The following is a 15,238-nucleotide window of genomic DNA, read 5'->3' as shown; positions in this document are numbered from 1 at the left end:
ACTGGAACAAAAAAAAAAAGATATTATTGATTTGTTTTCCAAATTTGACGGACATTTTTTTTTTTTTGCCTCTTATAGCTCATTTTTTTTTCTTTTTGATGACTGCCCCCCCCCCCCCACTATTACTTTTTTTTCTCTCCCTTATTCAGGAGTGCGTGTCCATAGTGTACAGTTTATGTTTAATTCAACATATAAGTACTCAAAAACGTTTGATAACCTTTATTTTTTTTTCGTGCTAGGAACGGGCAAAAGTCTTTAAAAAAAAAAGAGTAACTGACCGAAACATAAATGTTTAAATTTAACACACGCCGTAAAAAAAAACATACCGACATGAGAAACATGGCTTACAAGATATTGTCTTTTCGAATGTACATAACTGTACCATAGCTCGCTGTACAATCACATATAAAATTGAAAAAAAAAAGCAAAAACAAAAAAGAAGCAAAAATTGAGAAAACTATTTGCACGGGGGGGGGGGCTGATTAAAAAAAATCTAAACTTAAAAACACAACAAAAAAAAAAGACAAAGAAACAAATATCCGTTTTGTTTTGATATCAAAGTCTCGACTCGGAAGGGAAAAAAAATATGGCGGTGATGCGTCTCGTATGTTGTCTATTAGCCGGTTTTCTCTCATCGTTATTTTTTTTTTCCTGCCTCCCCTTTTATTATCCCGCTAGAAGGGAGGAGGAATTTGAGTGAGGGATGACGTTCAGTCGACTAAAAGTTAGACGTTTCTGTTGGTGTACATCCGTGTCAAGATATTTATTTTGATTTCGATAATGAATTTAAAGAAGAAAAAAAAAGAAACTAAATTGTTGGTTCGCCCCTTCCGATTAAGAGAACATTTTTCGTTATTTGCGTGCGTGCGCGCGTGTGTGTGTGTGTGTGAGTGTGTGTGTGTTACTAGCCCAATTTTTCTTGTCCTTCTGCATACACATTTCCCTTGTAATCCACTCCAACAATTAAACACACAACCTCCTCCTCCTCCCCCCGTATCTCGTCCGTTTGTTCTACTACCCCAAATCCTCAAAAGTTTTTTTTTTTTTGTTTTATTTTTTATTTCGCTATCTCGTGTACTGTAAAACTGTATACTCTCTCTCTCCCGCTTAGAATATCAAAATCGACCACTGCAAAAAAGCAAAACAAAAATTCTATCGATATAACGTGTGTAACCAGGGGCAACGGACCTTCATGATTCCGTAGCGTCCTCTTACTGTATTTTTTGTTTTGTTTTTGTTGTTTTGACAAATCCCAAATCTATTTCCTTTGTCAATAATTTTTCTTTCTCCTCCCACCAAATTCTTTTTGAATGGTTGAACGGGATATTTCCCTGCCAACTGATCCCCCGGCGTCTGTGCTCCTCGTTCATTTTTCCCGATTCTTTTCCGAAATCAGAAATTGTGTGCCGTTGACTGAAATTTGGGCAAAAAGTGCTTTCGATAAAAATACATAAATTATACAGATAAAACAATGACTGGATTTGTTTGGTTTGTTGTTCTCTTTTTTTTTTTTTTTTTTTTTTTTTTTTTTTCTTTTGTTGTGGTTTGATGTGTGTGGTTTGTAATGGAAACTCAGGTTGGACAAAAGGTCCTGATGTTTCAAAAGACCGTTTTCTCGGTAATCACTTATCGTATTCTTAAGAGTCGAAAAAAAGAGGGAAGAAGTCTCTCGAGAAAAACGAGTCAGTTTTGTTTTTGTTTGAGAGACCGATGGATCGCTACCTGGTGACAATGGACATCGAGTCGGACCACTTTCGACGACCGAGAACCAAACACGTAACGGTAGTGGTTCGTGACTCTTGTACACACTCTCATAGGCACCGACAATTAATGGGAGCTGTCGGAGTCAGGGCAACTGGGTATTTCTTCTCTGTCTAGCCCAGCCCGGCCAACTTGGAGACAGACAGCAGCCAAATGGTACCATCAGTGCATTGTATTTATATGTTGCTACCTAAAAGATGGAGAAAACAAAAAAACAAAACAAAGAGGCAGTCAACTTCCTTGGCTATGAATAAAAATTTTGGTCAAGACTTTAAGACTACCAAACTCGAAAAGGACCTATATAAAAAAAAAAAAATTCTTATTTGTTTGTGTAGTTGGAAATCTGAACTCAAAAAGGAGGAGGAGGAATGGACTGATACACTAGAGTCGAGCTTCCATCACATCACTGGAATTCTTCTCATTTAAAATTGCGTACAGTTGTGAAGGTTAACAAATGTTATACAAAAGGAGTGCAAGGGAGAAGAGCGACACGTGGGGAAAAAAAAGAATTTTAAAGAAAAACAAAATAACTTTCACATTTTATTCAAATTCGGTTGGACTTGAAATATTTGGCAACGTTGAAATTTCAGCTGTCAATCGCAGAGAATGACGTTTAGTCTGCAGTCGTCTTCGTGTGTGCGTTGGTCTTGCGTAACGACATGTAAACATTTCGAATTGCTTTGTTCGTGTAGTTTTCGTATTTATCTACAAACGAGTTGAATATCTGTGGGAATATTCGATTCATGTGGCTGGCCAATGAAAATAAGTTCGAAACAATGCAGAAACCCATTACACCTTTTCCCGATACAAGATTGTGGGAACGTATCAGCAATCAACGTTCGGAATTCCTTTGACGATGTAACCACCCGCCCAAGATGACACCTAGACAAAGTACGACGTTAGTGCAACTGGCAAGTCCACTCACGTTTCCAATACAATAAAGATGGGCCATTTAAGCTAGTTCACCTTTTTGAAAGAAAGTTACATATTTAGAAAGAATACTTCAAGGCTTTATCTTGCCCGATGTGTGTGATTGGAATTGATGGATTTTTGTCTCTTTTCTCCCTTTAAAATTTTTCTTGGGTTAAGTTCTGGTGCATTAGTTTTTCTCGGGCACACGCAAAATAACAAAGTCAGATAAGGATACGGGCAGCAAGCCAACAACCCTCTTTAAAACTCTTATCAAAAATTCAACTGGGGAAATGTCTTGGAAGGTAACGAAGAATTATAAAGGGCAGGCGATGACCAAGCAGAGAACAATGCATTTAAGTGCCGGCTCGTCATCAACAGAAGCGCTAGCATGATTCGAGATTATTGTGGCAATGTCGGTTTTTTTTTTTTTTCTATTTTAGAGGAAAAACTTTGATCCAAATGTTTTTGAAACCTGCGGCTCGATTCACAAATCATCATCGCCGACATGTTTTGTTCTTACGATGTGCACGTCGCAGCAGCCACTAGGGCGTTTTCCCACTCGGCGCCCTCTCTCGAACGATGACTAAATTAAGGATTTCGGCGTTATCGAAACTCATCATCACACATAACGGATCGGGCAAAAACAGAACTAACTGTACCTGAATAATGTGAAGCTGCAAATGCGCTCACCTTTCATATTTTGTTTATCGCTCTCCATCGGCTTTTCACATCGCCTTCAATTCCAGTCCACTTTGCTTGTTATCTTTTTATACGGCTACCTTTTTCCTGGTAAAAACATGGACGTACGTGGAATAGGTCATCTTTTTATTTCGTGTTTTTCACTACAGCCTGTTGAGACAACCGTTAGGAAATTCCCGAACAGAAAATGATCATCCGGCAAGTCACTGTGCCAATCGTGAGGGAAAAACGAAAATGGATTTGCATAGCGCTTTTCCCCCAATCAACATCGGGCTATTTCCAATCAACAATGGCGTATCCAATAATTGTTTTTGTTTCTCTACATTGTCTTTCTTTTTTTTTTTTCTTTTTTTTTTCTTACTTGATTCATCACCGCAGGGCTGAGACTTGTGTAAGTCGTAACGGAGGCAGCAGAATTCAGTGAAAACTTCGTGAAAGTCAAAGGCTATAATTTTCGTTTCTCTATCGCTGCCGGTTTATATGTCTTGAGAACTTCGCCCAAATCGTTCGGCTCATCAGCAACAATTCGTATAAGGCAGATTGGTCCTAGATTTATGGATGCGTCTTGTTTTTTTTTTTTGCGTACACAAGTGCAATCAAAGATGTGCGTGGCTTTTTTTTTCCCTTTATGTCACGGGCGGACCTCATGATGAAACATCTTGAATAAACTAATTAGTAGACAAGACGGAATCGAAAGGCGAAAAAAAAAGGACTTCCAGATGCTGCTGGTTGAAGCAAGATAATTTTGTATTTGTTTTGTTTTCGAAAGCGGCCATAAAGAACGGTAAGCGTGCTCATGTGTGTGTGTCTCCTTTTCTGTCCGTGTCCATGCGAGGATGCCCGTGCTTTGCTGCCCGTAGGGGGGGAAGGCCGGGGTTGACCATCCCGGCTTCGTTTTTTTTTTTATCTCGCCTAGCATCGTTGTGCAAGAAAGAGGAATGTGACTATGACGTCCCAACTCTGTAACGAGCCGAGAAAGGGAAGTCTTCCCCCCACCACTCTTTTTCAAACGATTTCTCCATCGTTGGTTGATCAGCCTGAATCTTAGGTAGCCGCTCAGTAAATCAACTCCGTCGTCTAAGCTATGCTCGAGTTACTCCGGGGGACATCACATCGTTTCCATAACGCCTCCCGTTCGTTTGAGGGAGGGGGGTTCACATTCCTGCTGGCTCATCCATCAAACAGAAGAAGAAGGAGAACAAACTGAGAATAACTTGGACAACGAAAAGATTTCATCGGCCGGGTTATTCGTTTCCTTTTTCGAAATAATAAAAACATTTTATTGTTATGATTTCTTTTTAGACTGATCATCGTATTGACCAAGGACAGTGACACTTTTTTTTTTTTTTAATTTTATTTTAATCGGAATTTTCTCATAGCGTGGCGCGTAAGGTGTGATGAATTCACACCGGTGTGTTCTGTTTAGATGAATACTGTCGAAGCTTTTCTTTGTCAACCTTTATTGATAGTTCGCGTCCATTCGGGATCCCTTTGGTTGTATTCCTCTGGTCGGCCGGACATATTTCGGTACATGAACTCGGAAATACCCCAACCTCGAACGCCGTTCACTTCAAACGTGCACATTCTCTCGTGAATTCTCGCTTCCCACTCCCATCCAATGTGAAAGATGGGCGCTTCCTGTACGTTTACTTGCACGCTCCACCAACGATTGGCTGTTATATGCACAAGTGACATGTCATCATTTGGGGATTGGATTACATGCATTTTTTTGTTGCTGTTGTTGAAATGTCACCTGCTTTGAACGTGAAGTGATAGTCTTTTGGTGGTGAGCCATTCTCTCCTATGTCCCAGATATTGAAGCCACACTCATCGACCGGGAACAGCCGACCGTCCGCTAAGTAAACATAGCCCAACTCCAGCCTGTAATTGTTGTAAGCATTTTGATGTCTATGTCTTATTGTGGACTGTGGTGAAACCCAACGGCAGAACTTACACCGATGAAGTACAGGGCTGGCTTACAATCCCAACATTGATTCGCGTGCCATCTTCCAGCGTCATTGTGTGGAAACCGTAGCGGTGAAGTAACTTCCACTCACGCTTATGGCCTAATTGGGAAGGTAACAGACATGGTTTTGATGATTTAAAAAAACAAAAACACATTGGCTTAGAAGATTCTTACCATACGAGTGATCTCGCATGGAATCGATGTTGAAAGGGTAAGACTTCCCGCCGATTTTTACTGTTCCATTGGTTCTTCCCATTTGCTCGTAATGTGTTTGATGGGCCCTGTGATGCAATGATTTCTTGAACGTAAAAGGAAATACTTTGTTGTTTATATTATTTTAGATTTACTCTTGGAGCATCTGAAAGTATTCACGGCTCCAAGGTTCACGAGCCATCGCACGCGAAATGGCTGTTGAGGACATGTCGGTATCGAAATCAAATTGTTTCAAATTTGTGCTCCAAATTGCATCGAGTTCAACATCAACTAGCTCATCAGTCTGACTTCGTCTGTGCAAGAGATAAGCACCAGTGTTCTATACTAGTCCATGTGTTGTTTAGAGATTTATCAATAGGAAGAGATATCACACTTGAGTTGCCCTTTGTACTGCATTTTCCACTTCCTCATCGGCTCTAAAGGTTCGAACTTTAAACCTTCGGCACCAAATTCATCTTCCGTACCAAAAAGGGTGGAATCTGGCAGTTTAGGACTAGTAAGTAGCCCCTCTCCAGGAACCTTGGATTTAAAAAAGATTTCATATTTACATTAATGGACTTTTAACTTTGATGGCTAGTAAATGTTGTTTTATTCACCTTTAGGAAGACGAAGCCGTTGATGACATGGTGAGGCCTTCGCGCTGTTGCTGCTACGAAATAAACGCCATCTTTGTTTCCTCCTTGAAAGTACACGGCGTCAATGGCCTGAGGAACATCAGTTTTCGTTCAATAAGATGGTTTAATGACCATCAGTAATAAAATTCTCTAACAAAAACTATCTAATTAATTTACCTTTGGATGATCAGATAACGTTTGAACAGATTCCATGTCTCTAATATCGACTTTAGATTTCATTCCGTAGCCGGCTTTCAAATTTTCGTCAGCTCTTGCCCGCTTGCTTTGCCACTATAATAATCCATGACAATATCATCAAATCGCACATTTTGTGTACGTTTCCCATTTCAGCCGTTTTTTTTTTACTCGAATTTTTATGACATTTTGTCTAAGCAAAGACAGACGGTTTTAGGATGTGATGGTGATGGGACCGTGCAAGTTGAGAGCCACATTGTTGTAGCGTGATACAATCTTGGATAAACTACTGGAGCGAAGAAAAGCATTTCGATTTTTTTACCTTTCTGAGAGTGAACAGAAGATAAAAGGCGGCAAATTTCAAATAGTAAAATTTCCCTGGGCGAGAATAGATGCCAAATATGGGCGATGGTTCCGGTTTCAAAATCCACCTAATCGCCAGGGCAATAAGCCCTACAGTCAAAATTGCGATAAACATTTTGCCTACTGCCCTGAGAAGTAACTCTCAGTATACTGTTGTAGTTACTCTGCAAAACGCAAAATTTATAGGAATACCGATGAATATAAATCATTGGTACAACCATTGGAAAAGATAACAGTGTCTTCGCCCTTACACTTTGAACGTCTCGCAATGTGCAAGCAGAGCCACTACAAAAAAGATAACGTGTGCCGCACGCTGTCAAAATTTTATGAACATTCATTCTCCGCCGTTGTCAGGCGGAAATCAAGATGTTGCGTTCTTCCATCACCTGCCTTTAACGACGAAAATAACACAGGGAACCATCTGTAACATGCATATAAATGAACGATTTCGTACTTGCGCATTATGATCTGCATTTAATCTAAACTAACGATTGCTTAATGTATTTGTTCTTAGCTATATCAAGCAGCAAAGCATGTACCAAAAAAGGGCGAATTCTTGGAGGAAAGCAAAGATCTTTCAAAAAGGAATAAAAAACGGTTTTTGCACTTTTTTTCTTTTATTTTGAAAATGGCTGGTTTAGCGAGAAAACCACTTACATAATCGAACTCAACGTTCAATTTTGATTATGCTCTGTGGTTTTTATCGAATTCCAAGAGATGTCCATTTTGGCCGATTTTGACAAAAGTGAGAAGGCTATAGCCTTCCCACTTTTTCATTTTTGGCCAAAATTCAGATTTGGCTAAAAACACATGAATTCGATGCAGAATTGAATGCCAATCACAAATATCTAGTTTATTTTTTAATTGGCATTGTAGTTTTTGAATTAAACATAAAAAACAAACAAATTTGTGGCGGCCGAGCGGCAAAAATAAGCCCGACTTATCGAATTTTTTTAGTTTATTTTGAAAATGGCTGGTTTAGCGAGAAAACCACTAACATAATCGAAATCAGCATTCAACTTTGACTATTCCGTGCGGTTTTTATCGAATTCCAAGAGATGTCCATTTTGGCCGATTTTGACAAAAGTGAGAAGGCTATAGCCTTCCCACTTTTTCATTTTTGGCCAAAATTCAGATTTGGCTAAAAACACATGAATTCGATGCAGAATTGAATGCCAATCACAAATATCTAGTTTATTTTTTAATTGGCATTGTAGTTTTTGAATTAAACATAAAAAACAAACAAATTTGTGGCGGCCGAGCGGCAAAAATAAGCCCGACTTATCGAATTTTTTTAGTTCATTTTGAAAATGGCTGGTTTAGCGAGAAAACCACTAACATAATTGGAATAAGCGTTCAATTTTGACTATGCTCTGTGGTTTTTATCGAATTCCAAGAGATGTCCATTTTGGCCGATTTTGACAAAAGTGAGAAGGCTATAGCCTTCCCACTTTTTCATTTTTGGCCAAAATTCAGATTTGGCTAAAAACACATGAATTCGATGCAGAATTGAATGCCAATCACAAATATCTAGTTTATTTTTTAATTGGCATTGTAGTTTTTGAATTAAACATAAAAAACAAACAAATTTGTGGCGGCCGAGCGGCAAAAATAAGCCCGACTTATCGAATTTTTTTAGTTTATTTTGAAAATGGCTGGTTTAGCGAGAAAACCACTAACATAATCGAACTCAACGTTCAATTTTGACTATGCTCTGTGGTTTTAATCGAATTCCAAGAGATGTCCATTTTGGCCGATTTTGACAAAAGTGAGAAGGCTATAGCCTTCCCACTTTTTCATTTTTGGCCAAAATTCAGATTTGGCTAAAAACACATGAATTCGATGCAGAATTGAATGCCAATCAATTGGCATTGTAGTTTTTTTTGAAATAAAAAACAAACATTTGGCTAAAAACACATGAATTCGATGCAGAATTGAATGCCAACTTTTTCATTTTTGGCCAAAATTCAGATTTGGCTAAAAAACATGAATCGATGCAGAATTGAATGCCAATCACAAATATCTAGTTTATTTTTTAATTGGCATTGTAGTTTTTGAATTAAACATAAAAAACAAACAAATTTGTGGCGGCCGAGCGGCAAAAATAAGCCCGACTTATCGAATTTTTTTAGTTTATTTTGAAAATGGCTGGTTTAGCGAGAAAACCACTAACATAATTGGAATAAGCGTTCAATTTTGACTATGCTCTGTGGTTTTTATCGAATTCCAAGAGATGTCCATTTTGGCCGATTTTGACAAAAGTGAGAAGGCTATAGCCTTCCCACTTTTTCATTTTTGGCCAAAATTCAGATTTGGCTAAAAACACATGAATTCGATGCAGAATTGAATGCCAATCACAAATATCTAGTTTATTTTTTAATTGGCATTGTAGTTTTTGAATTAAACATAAAAAACAAACAAATTTGTGGCGGCCGAGCGGCAAAAATAAGCCCGACTTATCGAATTTTTTTAGTTTATTTTGAAAATGGCTGGTTTAGCGAGAAAACCACTAACATAATTGGAATAAGCGTTCAATTTTGACTATGCTCTGTGGTTTTTATCGAATTCCAAGAGATGTCCATTTTGGCCGATTTTGACAAAAGTGAGAAGGCTATAGCCTTCCCACTTTTTCATTTTTGGCCAAAATTCAGATTTGGCTAAAAACACATGAATTCGATGCAGAATTGAATGCCAATCACAAATATCTAGTTTATTTTTTAATTGGCATTGTAGTTTTTGAATTAAACATAAAAAACAAACAAATTTGTGGCGGCCGAGCGGCAAAAATAAGCCCGACTTATCGAATTTTTTTAGTTTATTTTGAAAATGGCTGGTTTAGCGAGAAAACCACTAACATAATTGGAATAAGCGTTCAATTTTGACTATGCTCTGTGGTTTTTATCGAATTCCAAGAGATGTCCATTTTGGCCGATTTTGACAAAAGTGAGAAGGCTATAGCCTTCCCACTTTTTCATTTTTGGCCAAAATTCAGATTTGGCTAAAAACACATGAATTCGATGCAGAATTGAATGCCAATCACAAATATCTAGTTTATTTTTTAATTGGCATTGTAGTTTTTGAATTAAACATAAAAAACAAACAAATTTGTGGCGGCCGAGCGGCAAAAATAAGCCCGACTTATCGAATTTTTTTAGTTTATTTTGAAAATGGCTGGTTTAGCGAGAAAACCACTAACATAATTGGAATAAGCGTTCAATTTTGACTATGCTCTGTGGTTTTTATCGAATTCCAAGAGATGTCCATTTTGGCCGATTTTGACAAAAGTGAGAAGGCTATAGCCTTCCCACTTTTTCATTTTTGGCCAAAATTCAGATTTGGCTAAAAACACATGAATTCGATGCAGAATTGAATGCCAATCACAAATATCTAGTTTATTTTTTAATTGGCATTGTAGTTTTTGAATTAAACATAAAAAACAAACAAATTTGTGGCGGCCGAGCGGCAAAAATAAGCCCGACTTATCGAATTTTTTTAGGTTAATTTTTAAATGGCTGGTTTAGCGAGAAAACCACTAACATAATCGAACTCAACGTTAAATTTTGATTATGCTCTGTGGTTTTAATCGAATTCCAAGAGATGTCCATTTTGGCCGATTTTGACAAAAGTGAGAAGGCTATAGCCTTCCCACTTTTTCATTTTTGGCCAAAATTCAGATTTGGCTAAAAACACATGAATTCGATGCAGAATTGAATGCCAATCACAAATATCTAGTTTATTTTTTAATTGGCATTGTAGTTTTTGAATTAAACATAAAAAACAAACAAATTTGTGGCGGCCGAGCGGCAAAAATAAGCCCGACTTATCGAATTTTTTTAGTTTATTTTGAAAATGGCTGGTTTAGCGAGAAAACCACTAACATAATTGGAATAAGCGTTCAATTTTGACTATGCTCTGTGGTTTTTATCGAATTCCAAGAGATGTCCATTTTGGCCGATTTTGACAAAAGTGAGAAGGCTATAGCCTTCCCACTTTTTCATTTTTGGCCAAAATTCAGATTTGGCTAAAAACACATGAATTCGATGCAGAATTGAATGCCAATCACAAATATCTAGTTTATTTTTTAATTGGCATTGTAGTTTTTGAATTAAACATAAAAAACAAACAAATTTGTGGCGGCCGAGCGGCAAAAATAAGCCCGACTTATCGAATTTTTTTAGTTTATTTTGAAAATGGCTGGTTTAGCGAGAAAACCACTAACATAATTGGAATAAGCGTTCAATTTTGACTATGCTCTGTGGTTTTTATCGAATTCCAAGAGATGTCCATTTTGGCCGATTTTGACAAAAGTGAGAAGGCTATAGCCTTCCCACTTTTTCATTTTTGGCCAAAATTCAGATTTGGCTAAAAACACATGAATTCGATGCAGAATTGAATGCCAATCACAAATATCTAGTTTATTTTTTAATTGGCATTGTAGTTTTTGAATTAAACATAAAAAACAAACAAATTTGTGGCGGCCGAGCGGCAAAAATAAGCCCGACTTATCGAATTTTTTTAGTTTATTTTGAAAATGGCTGGTTTAGCGAGAAAACCACTAACATAATTGGAATAAGCGTTCAATTTTGACTATGCTCTGTGGTTTTAATCGAATTCCAAGAGATGTCCATTTTGGCCGATTTTGACAAAAGTGAGAAGGCTATAGCCTTCCCACTTTTTCATTTTTGGCCAAAATTCAGATTTGGCTAAAAACACATGAATTCGATGCAGAATTGAATGCCAATCACAAATATCTAGTTTATTTTTTAATTGGCATTGTAGTTTTTGAATTAAACATAAAAAACAAACAAATTTGTGGCGGCCGAGCGGCAAAAATAAGCCCGACTTATCGAATTTTTTTAGTTTATTTTGAAAATGGCTGGTTTAGCGAGAAAACCACTAACATAATTGGAATAAGCGTTCAATTTTGACTATGCTCTGTGGTTTTTATCGAATTCCAAGAGATGTCCATTTTGGCCGATTTTGACAAAAGTGAGAAGGCTATAGTCTTCCCACTTTTTCATTTTTGGCCAAAATTCAGATTTGGCTAAAAACACATGAATTCGATGCAGAATTGAATGCCAATCACAAATATCTAGTTTATTTTTTAATTGGCATTGTAGTTTTTGAATTAAACATAAAAAACAAACAAATTTGTGGCGGCCGAGCGGCAAAAATAAGCCCGACTTATCGAATTTTTTTAGGTTAATTTTTAAATGGCTGGTTTAGCGAGAAAACCACTAACATAATCGAACTCAACGTTAAATTTTGATTATGCTCTGTGGTTTTAATCGAATTCCAAGAGATGTCCATTTTGGCCGATTTTGACAAAAGTGAGAAGGCTATAGCCTTCCCACTTTTTCATTTTTTTGGCCAAAATTCAGATTTGGCTAAAAACACATGAATTCGATGCAGAATTGAATGCCAATCACAAATATCTAGTTTATTTTTTAATTGGCATTGTAGTTTTTGAATTAAACATAAAAAAACCCAAAAAGTCGGGCTTATTTTTACCGATCGGCCGACAAGAATAAGCCCGACATTAAAAGAAAAATTTAACTATGTGGTCAGACTCGACCAGTGGTGAATACCTTTCTCGACTCTAGATTGCATGCTTTGGATCCATGATACCTGGGAGGAAAGCTAAAAAGGTTTCTTTACATGGTTCCTGATTTTCATGATCCTTGTTTAATCAGTAACACAGTTTATAATGCGACGGTGAAAACTAAATAAAACAATGTTAATTTATTAATCTCATTTACAAGTTTAATCTCCAAGGTAGTTATTGTTTTCATTTTTTTCTCCCAATTTTTATCAGTATACAAAAGGAATTAAGGCTTTTCTTGTAGGTGGGAATTCCTTAAATTTCGATTTATACCACTTCTGGGTCATGATAGCAGCCATAATCTAAAATGGGCAACCAGTAGAATTTGATAATGAAGACTTACGGTAAATAACCGGAAGAAGAAAACCTAAGATACCTGATTCGACAAGACCCAAAATGTTACTAGCGTCCACGGATAAAAATCAATTCCCAGTACGAGATTGATTGCTAGGTAAATGATGATTTCACAAAGAAAGTTTGGACAAGACACATAATTAAACAGGCCACCTTGTGGAAGACTATACTTTTGCTTACTCTGCGGATCTAAAACCAAGAAAAAGTTATTGAGTAAAAGGGTATAGTCTACCCAGAGTTCTAATGTCATAAAAGTAATAAAATTTCAAATTACTTTTCCTTAAATTTGCTAAAGTAATGTGGGCTTTATATTGCTGGTAAAATGCAATGATGAATAAAGCTATTCCAATGATATGTTGTAAATGAATTTCATTGTTTGCCTGTTCATACATTTGGTCTAGTTTAAACCAAATGAAAAGTAATACTTTTTTATCATTAGAATGGAATAAACATTTTTTTTTTTTGAAACTTACTGTCTTGCAGAGATTGACAAGCTGCATACAATAGAAGGATAGTGCCACATCCCCAGTAATGGAGATACCCAACTACATAGTGGCCAATGTTCATCTTTGAATCCAAAAAAACGGTAACATACATACTTTCATATGCCCGTCTAAAAACCTGAAGGAGAAAAAGCAGGGTAGCCAATAGTAATATCTTAGCGCTAGCTTTAACAGAAAAAATAAAAGGCTCTTTAGTATGAATTTTGTTGATGAATGAATTATGGTTTATTTTACCTATAGTTGTGCAGGAATGAGGAGATACGAAGTCAATATACATAGTAATAAATATAGGAAGCTGATTTTTTGTCAGAATCATCCATATTATCATTATTAAAATCAATAACGTGTAGACTGTGGCAAAGAAATAGAAGTGAAAAAACCAACTGATAGATAATATAAAGTCAAATACATGACAAAAAAACTTTCATATGGTATAAATAGTTGGTATACCTCTTTGGAACTAGAACAGCTGAAAGCAAAGTAGAAAATAATTTCCCTTCACAACTTTTCCCGGAGTAGTATATATCATACAGACATTTTGGTATCCCTTTCAAATTTGCCATCTGCAAGACGGTGCCGACAATGGATGTCATAAACAGAACAGCAAACATAACTATGACAATGTTGATCATGGTCACTAGGGCCGTATGAACATCGAAAACGGCTTTTTTGGCAATCAAATTCAATGCAACCTGATCTACAACTTTCCGTCCCAATTTATTTTAACTTGGCAGGCTAGTTTTTCGTGTTGAAAATATAATTTTACTTTGGAAGTTCGGTCGGAAGCTAAATGAAACCACTGACTGAAAGCGTTTCTTGAGAGAGTTGCCAGATTAAGAACTGTCAAACTAGAAATGTTAAAAATTTACTTTATCATTTAAGTAAAACAATACGTATTAACACAGGTCATTTTATTTTCAATAAATATTTAGAAAATTTTTTTAATTGTAACTTTTTTTTTAGATTTAACGTCGAAATGCAATTGGCAATGAAGCATCATGGAGAATTTTTTTTAACTGAAGTGTTGTACACAAATGTCATTTTTCGTGGAAGCTATAGTGGCTGTAGTTCAATATTTACTCTGTTGAAAAACGAGTCGCACGAAAATCATTTCAGTTTAAAAACAAAATTTTAACTGTCAGCCGGGAAGCACCTAAAACTCAATACTGAACTCAACAAAATCTAGCTTGTTCCTGTTGTGACTGTCTAACATAACTGAAAACCTGCATCTTGACAAAGTTCTTACTCCAGTGTCTTAGATTATTCTTACTTCTTTTGGTTTATCATACAAACAAGATGTCTTACATGTTACAGCACCTTGTTAATGGATGGCAGGTGGATCAAGCAATTCTTTCAGAAGAGGACCGCTTGGTGGTAACGATCTAAAGCCTGCTTCAGAGTAAAAAAAAACTGCTGATTATCTGTATGATTCGTTTAATTTTTTTCAGGTTATTCGTTTTGGTCATGATTGGGATCCAACTTGCATGAAGATGGATGAGGTGCTCTACCAAATAGCAGAGAAAGTAAAAAACTTTGCAGTTATTTACTTAGTGGATATTACCCAAGTTCCAGATTTTAACAAAATGTAAATTTGTTATAAATTTCAAGTAAACAACAATAATGCCAGCTATTTTATCTATGTTTTATCTAGGTATGAATTGTATGATCCATGCACATCCATGTTTTTCTTCAGAAACAAACACATCATGATTGATTTAGGCACAGGTAACAACAATAAAATCAACTGGGCTATAGAAGACAAACAAGAAATGATTGACATTGTAGAAACAGTTTACCGAGGGGCAAGAAAGGGTAGAGGTCTTGTTGTGTCACCCAAAGATTATTCAACAAAGTACCGCTATTAATCAATGTGTCTTGGCCGAAGTTAAATAAAATGATCTTTCCGTTTTCCTCCATCGGAACTCGTTTCCTTATACTTTAAAATCAGTTTTTTTTTCTCGTAGCACGTCAACTTGCATCATAAGCTTGATGGTAGTAAACTCAGGTTGTGTTTCGTAATTTTCAAAGACTGAAGTTTTAAGTTTCACGTAGTGTA

At 36.6% G+C, this 15,238-nt stretch overlaps 3 protein-coding genes and 1 long non-coding RNA gene across 4 annotated transcripts; 2 read left to right on the top strand and 2 right to left on the bottom strand.

Annotated features, from left to right (window-relative positions):
* Nucleotides 1-4,824: 4,824 nt before the first annotated feature.
* LOC132088169 (uncharacterized) lies at nt 4,825-6,898 on the bottom strand. The gene is made up of 9 exons (XM_059496295.1): nt 6,683-6,898; nt 6,343-6,456; nt 6,148-6,255; nt 5,925-6,070; nt 5,686-5,844; nt 5,513-5,619; nt 5,327-5,438; nt 5,126-5,253; nt 4,825-5,045 (listed from the first exon to the last, which is right to left on the bottom strand). The coding sequence occupies exons 1-9, from the start codon at nt 6,836-6,838 to the stop codon at nt 4,825-4,827; spliced, it is 1,251 nt and encodes a 416-aa protein (XP_059352278.1). The 5' UTR covers nt 6,839-6,898.
* On the top strand, nt 5,247-6,259 carry LOC130699287 (uncharacterized). The gene is made up of 3 exons (XR_009003407.2): nt 5,247-5,450; nt 5,680-6,047; nt 6,154-6,259. It is a non-coding gene; the product is annotated as an uncharacterized LOC130699287 (long non-coding RNA).
* A 5,547-nt stretch (nt 6,899-12,445) lies between the features above and the next one.
* LOC130699277 (polyprenol reductase-like) lies at nt 12,446-14,092 on the bottom strand. Its single transcript, XM_059496331.1, has 8 exons — nt 14,076-14,092; nt 13,949-14,030; nt 13,633-13,901; nt 13,417-13,565; nt 13,153-13,347; nt 12,954-13,076; nt 12,702-12,868; nt 12,446-12,627 (listed from the first exon to the last, which is right to left on the bottom strand). The coding sequence occupies exons 1-8, from the start codon at nt 14,090-14,092 to the stop codon at nt 12,535-12,537; spliced, it is 1,095 nt and encodes a 364-aa protein (XP_059352314.1). The 3' UTR covers nt 12,446-12,534.
* A 114-nt stretch (nt 14,093-14,206) lies between these two features.
* LOC130699283 (thioredoxin-like protein 4A) lies at nt 14,207-15,098 on the top strand. The gene is made up of 3 exons (XM_057521618.2): nt 14,207-14,556; nt 14,631-14,767; nt 14,834-15,098. Exons 1-3 carry the CDS (start codon nt 14,479-14,481, stop codon nt 15,045-15,047), a joined length of 429 nt encoding a protein of 142 aa, XP_057377601.1. The 5' UTR covers nt 14,207-14,478; the 3' UTR covers nt 15,048-15,098.
* Nucleotides 15,099-15,238: the final 140 nt, after the last annotated feature.

Source organism: Daphnia carinata, chromosome 7 (genome assembly GCF_022539665.2).
Source record: "Daphnia carinata strain CSIRO-1 chromosome 7, CSIRO_AGI_Dcar_HiC_V3, whole genome shotgun sequence".
NCBI classification, from domain to species: domain Eukaryota; kingdom Metazoa; phylum Arthropoda; class Branchiopoda; order Diplostraca; family Daphniidae; genus Daphnia; species Daphnia carinata.
The sequence above is the reverse complement of the archived record's forward strand: the minus strand, read 5'-3'. Positions and strand labels throughout refer to the sequence as shown.

Coding starts and splice junctions, on each gene's coding strand:
- LOC132088169 (XM_059496295.1), bottom strand. CDS start 6,838: ATGTTTATCGCAATTTTGACTGTAGGGCTTATTGCCCTGGCGATTAGG. Junction 5,845..5,924: donor CAGTACAAAGGGCAACTCAA/GTGTGATATCTC, acceptor TCTCTTGCACAG/ACGAAGTCAGACTGATGAGC. Junction 5,046..5,125: donor TCACTTCACGTTCAAAGCAG/GTGACATTTCAA, acceptor TGCATATAACAG/CCAATCGTTGGTGGAGCGTG.
- LOC130699277 (XM_059496331.1), bottom strand. Junction 13,902..13,948: donor CTTCCGACCGAACTTCCAAA/GTAAAATTATAT, acceptor CCAAGTTAAAAT/AAATTGGGACGGAAAGTTGT. Junction 13,566..13,632: donor GCTGTTCTAGTTCCAAAGAG/GTATACCAACTA, acceptor ATTATCTATCAG/TTGGTTTTTTCACTTCTATT.
- LOC130699283 (XM_057521618.2), top strand. CDS start 14,479: ATGTCTTACATGTTACAGCACCTTGTTAATGGATGGCAGGTGGATCAA. Junction 14,557..14,630: donor CAGAAGAGGACCGCTTGGTG/GTAACGATCTAA, acceptor AATTTTTTTCAG/GTTATTCGTTTTGGTCATGA. Junction 14,768..14,833: donor GTTCCAGATTTTAACAAAAT/GTAAATTTGTTA, acceptor TGTTTTATCTAG/GTATGAATTGTATGATCCAT.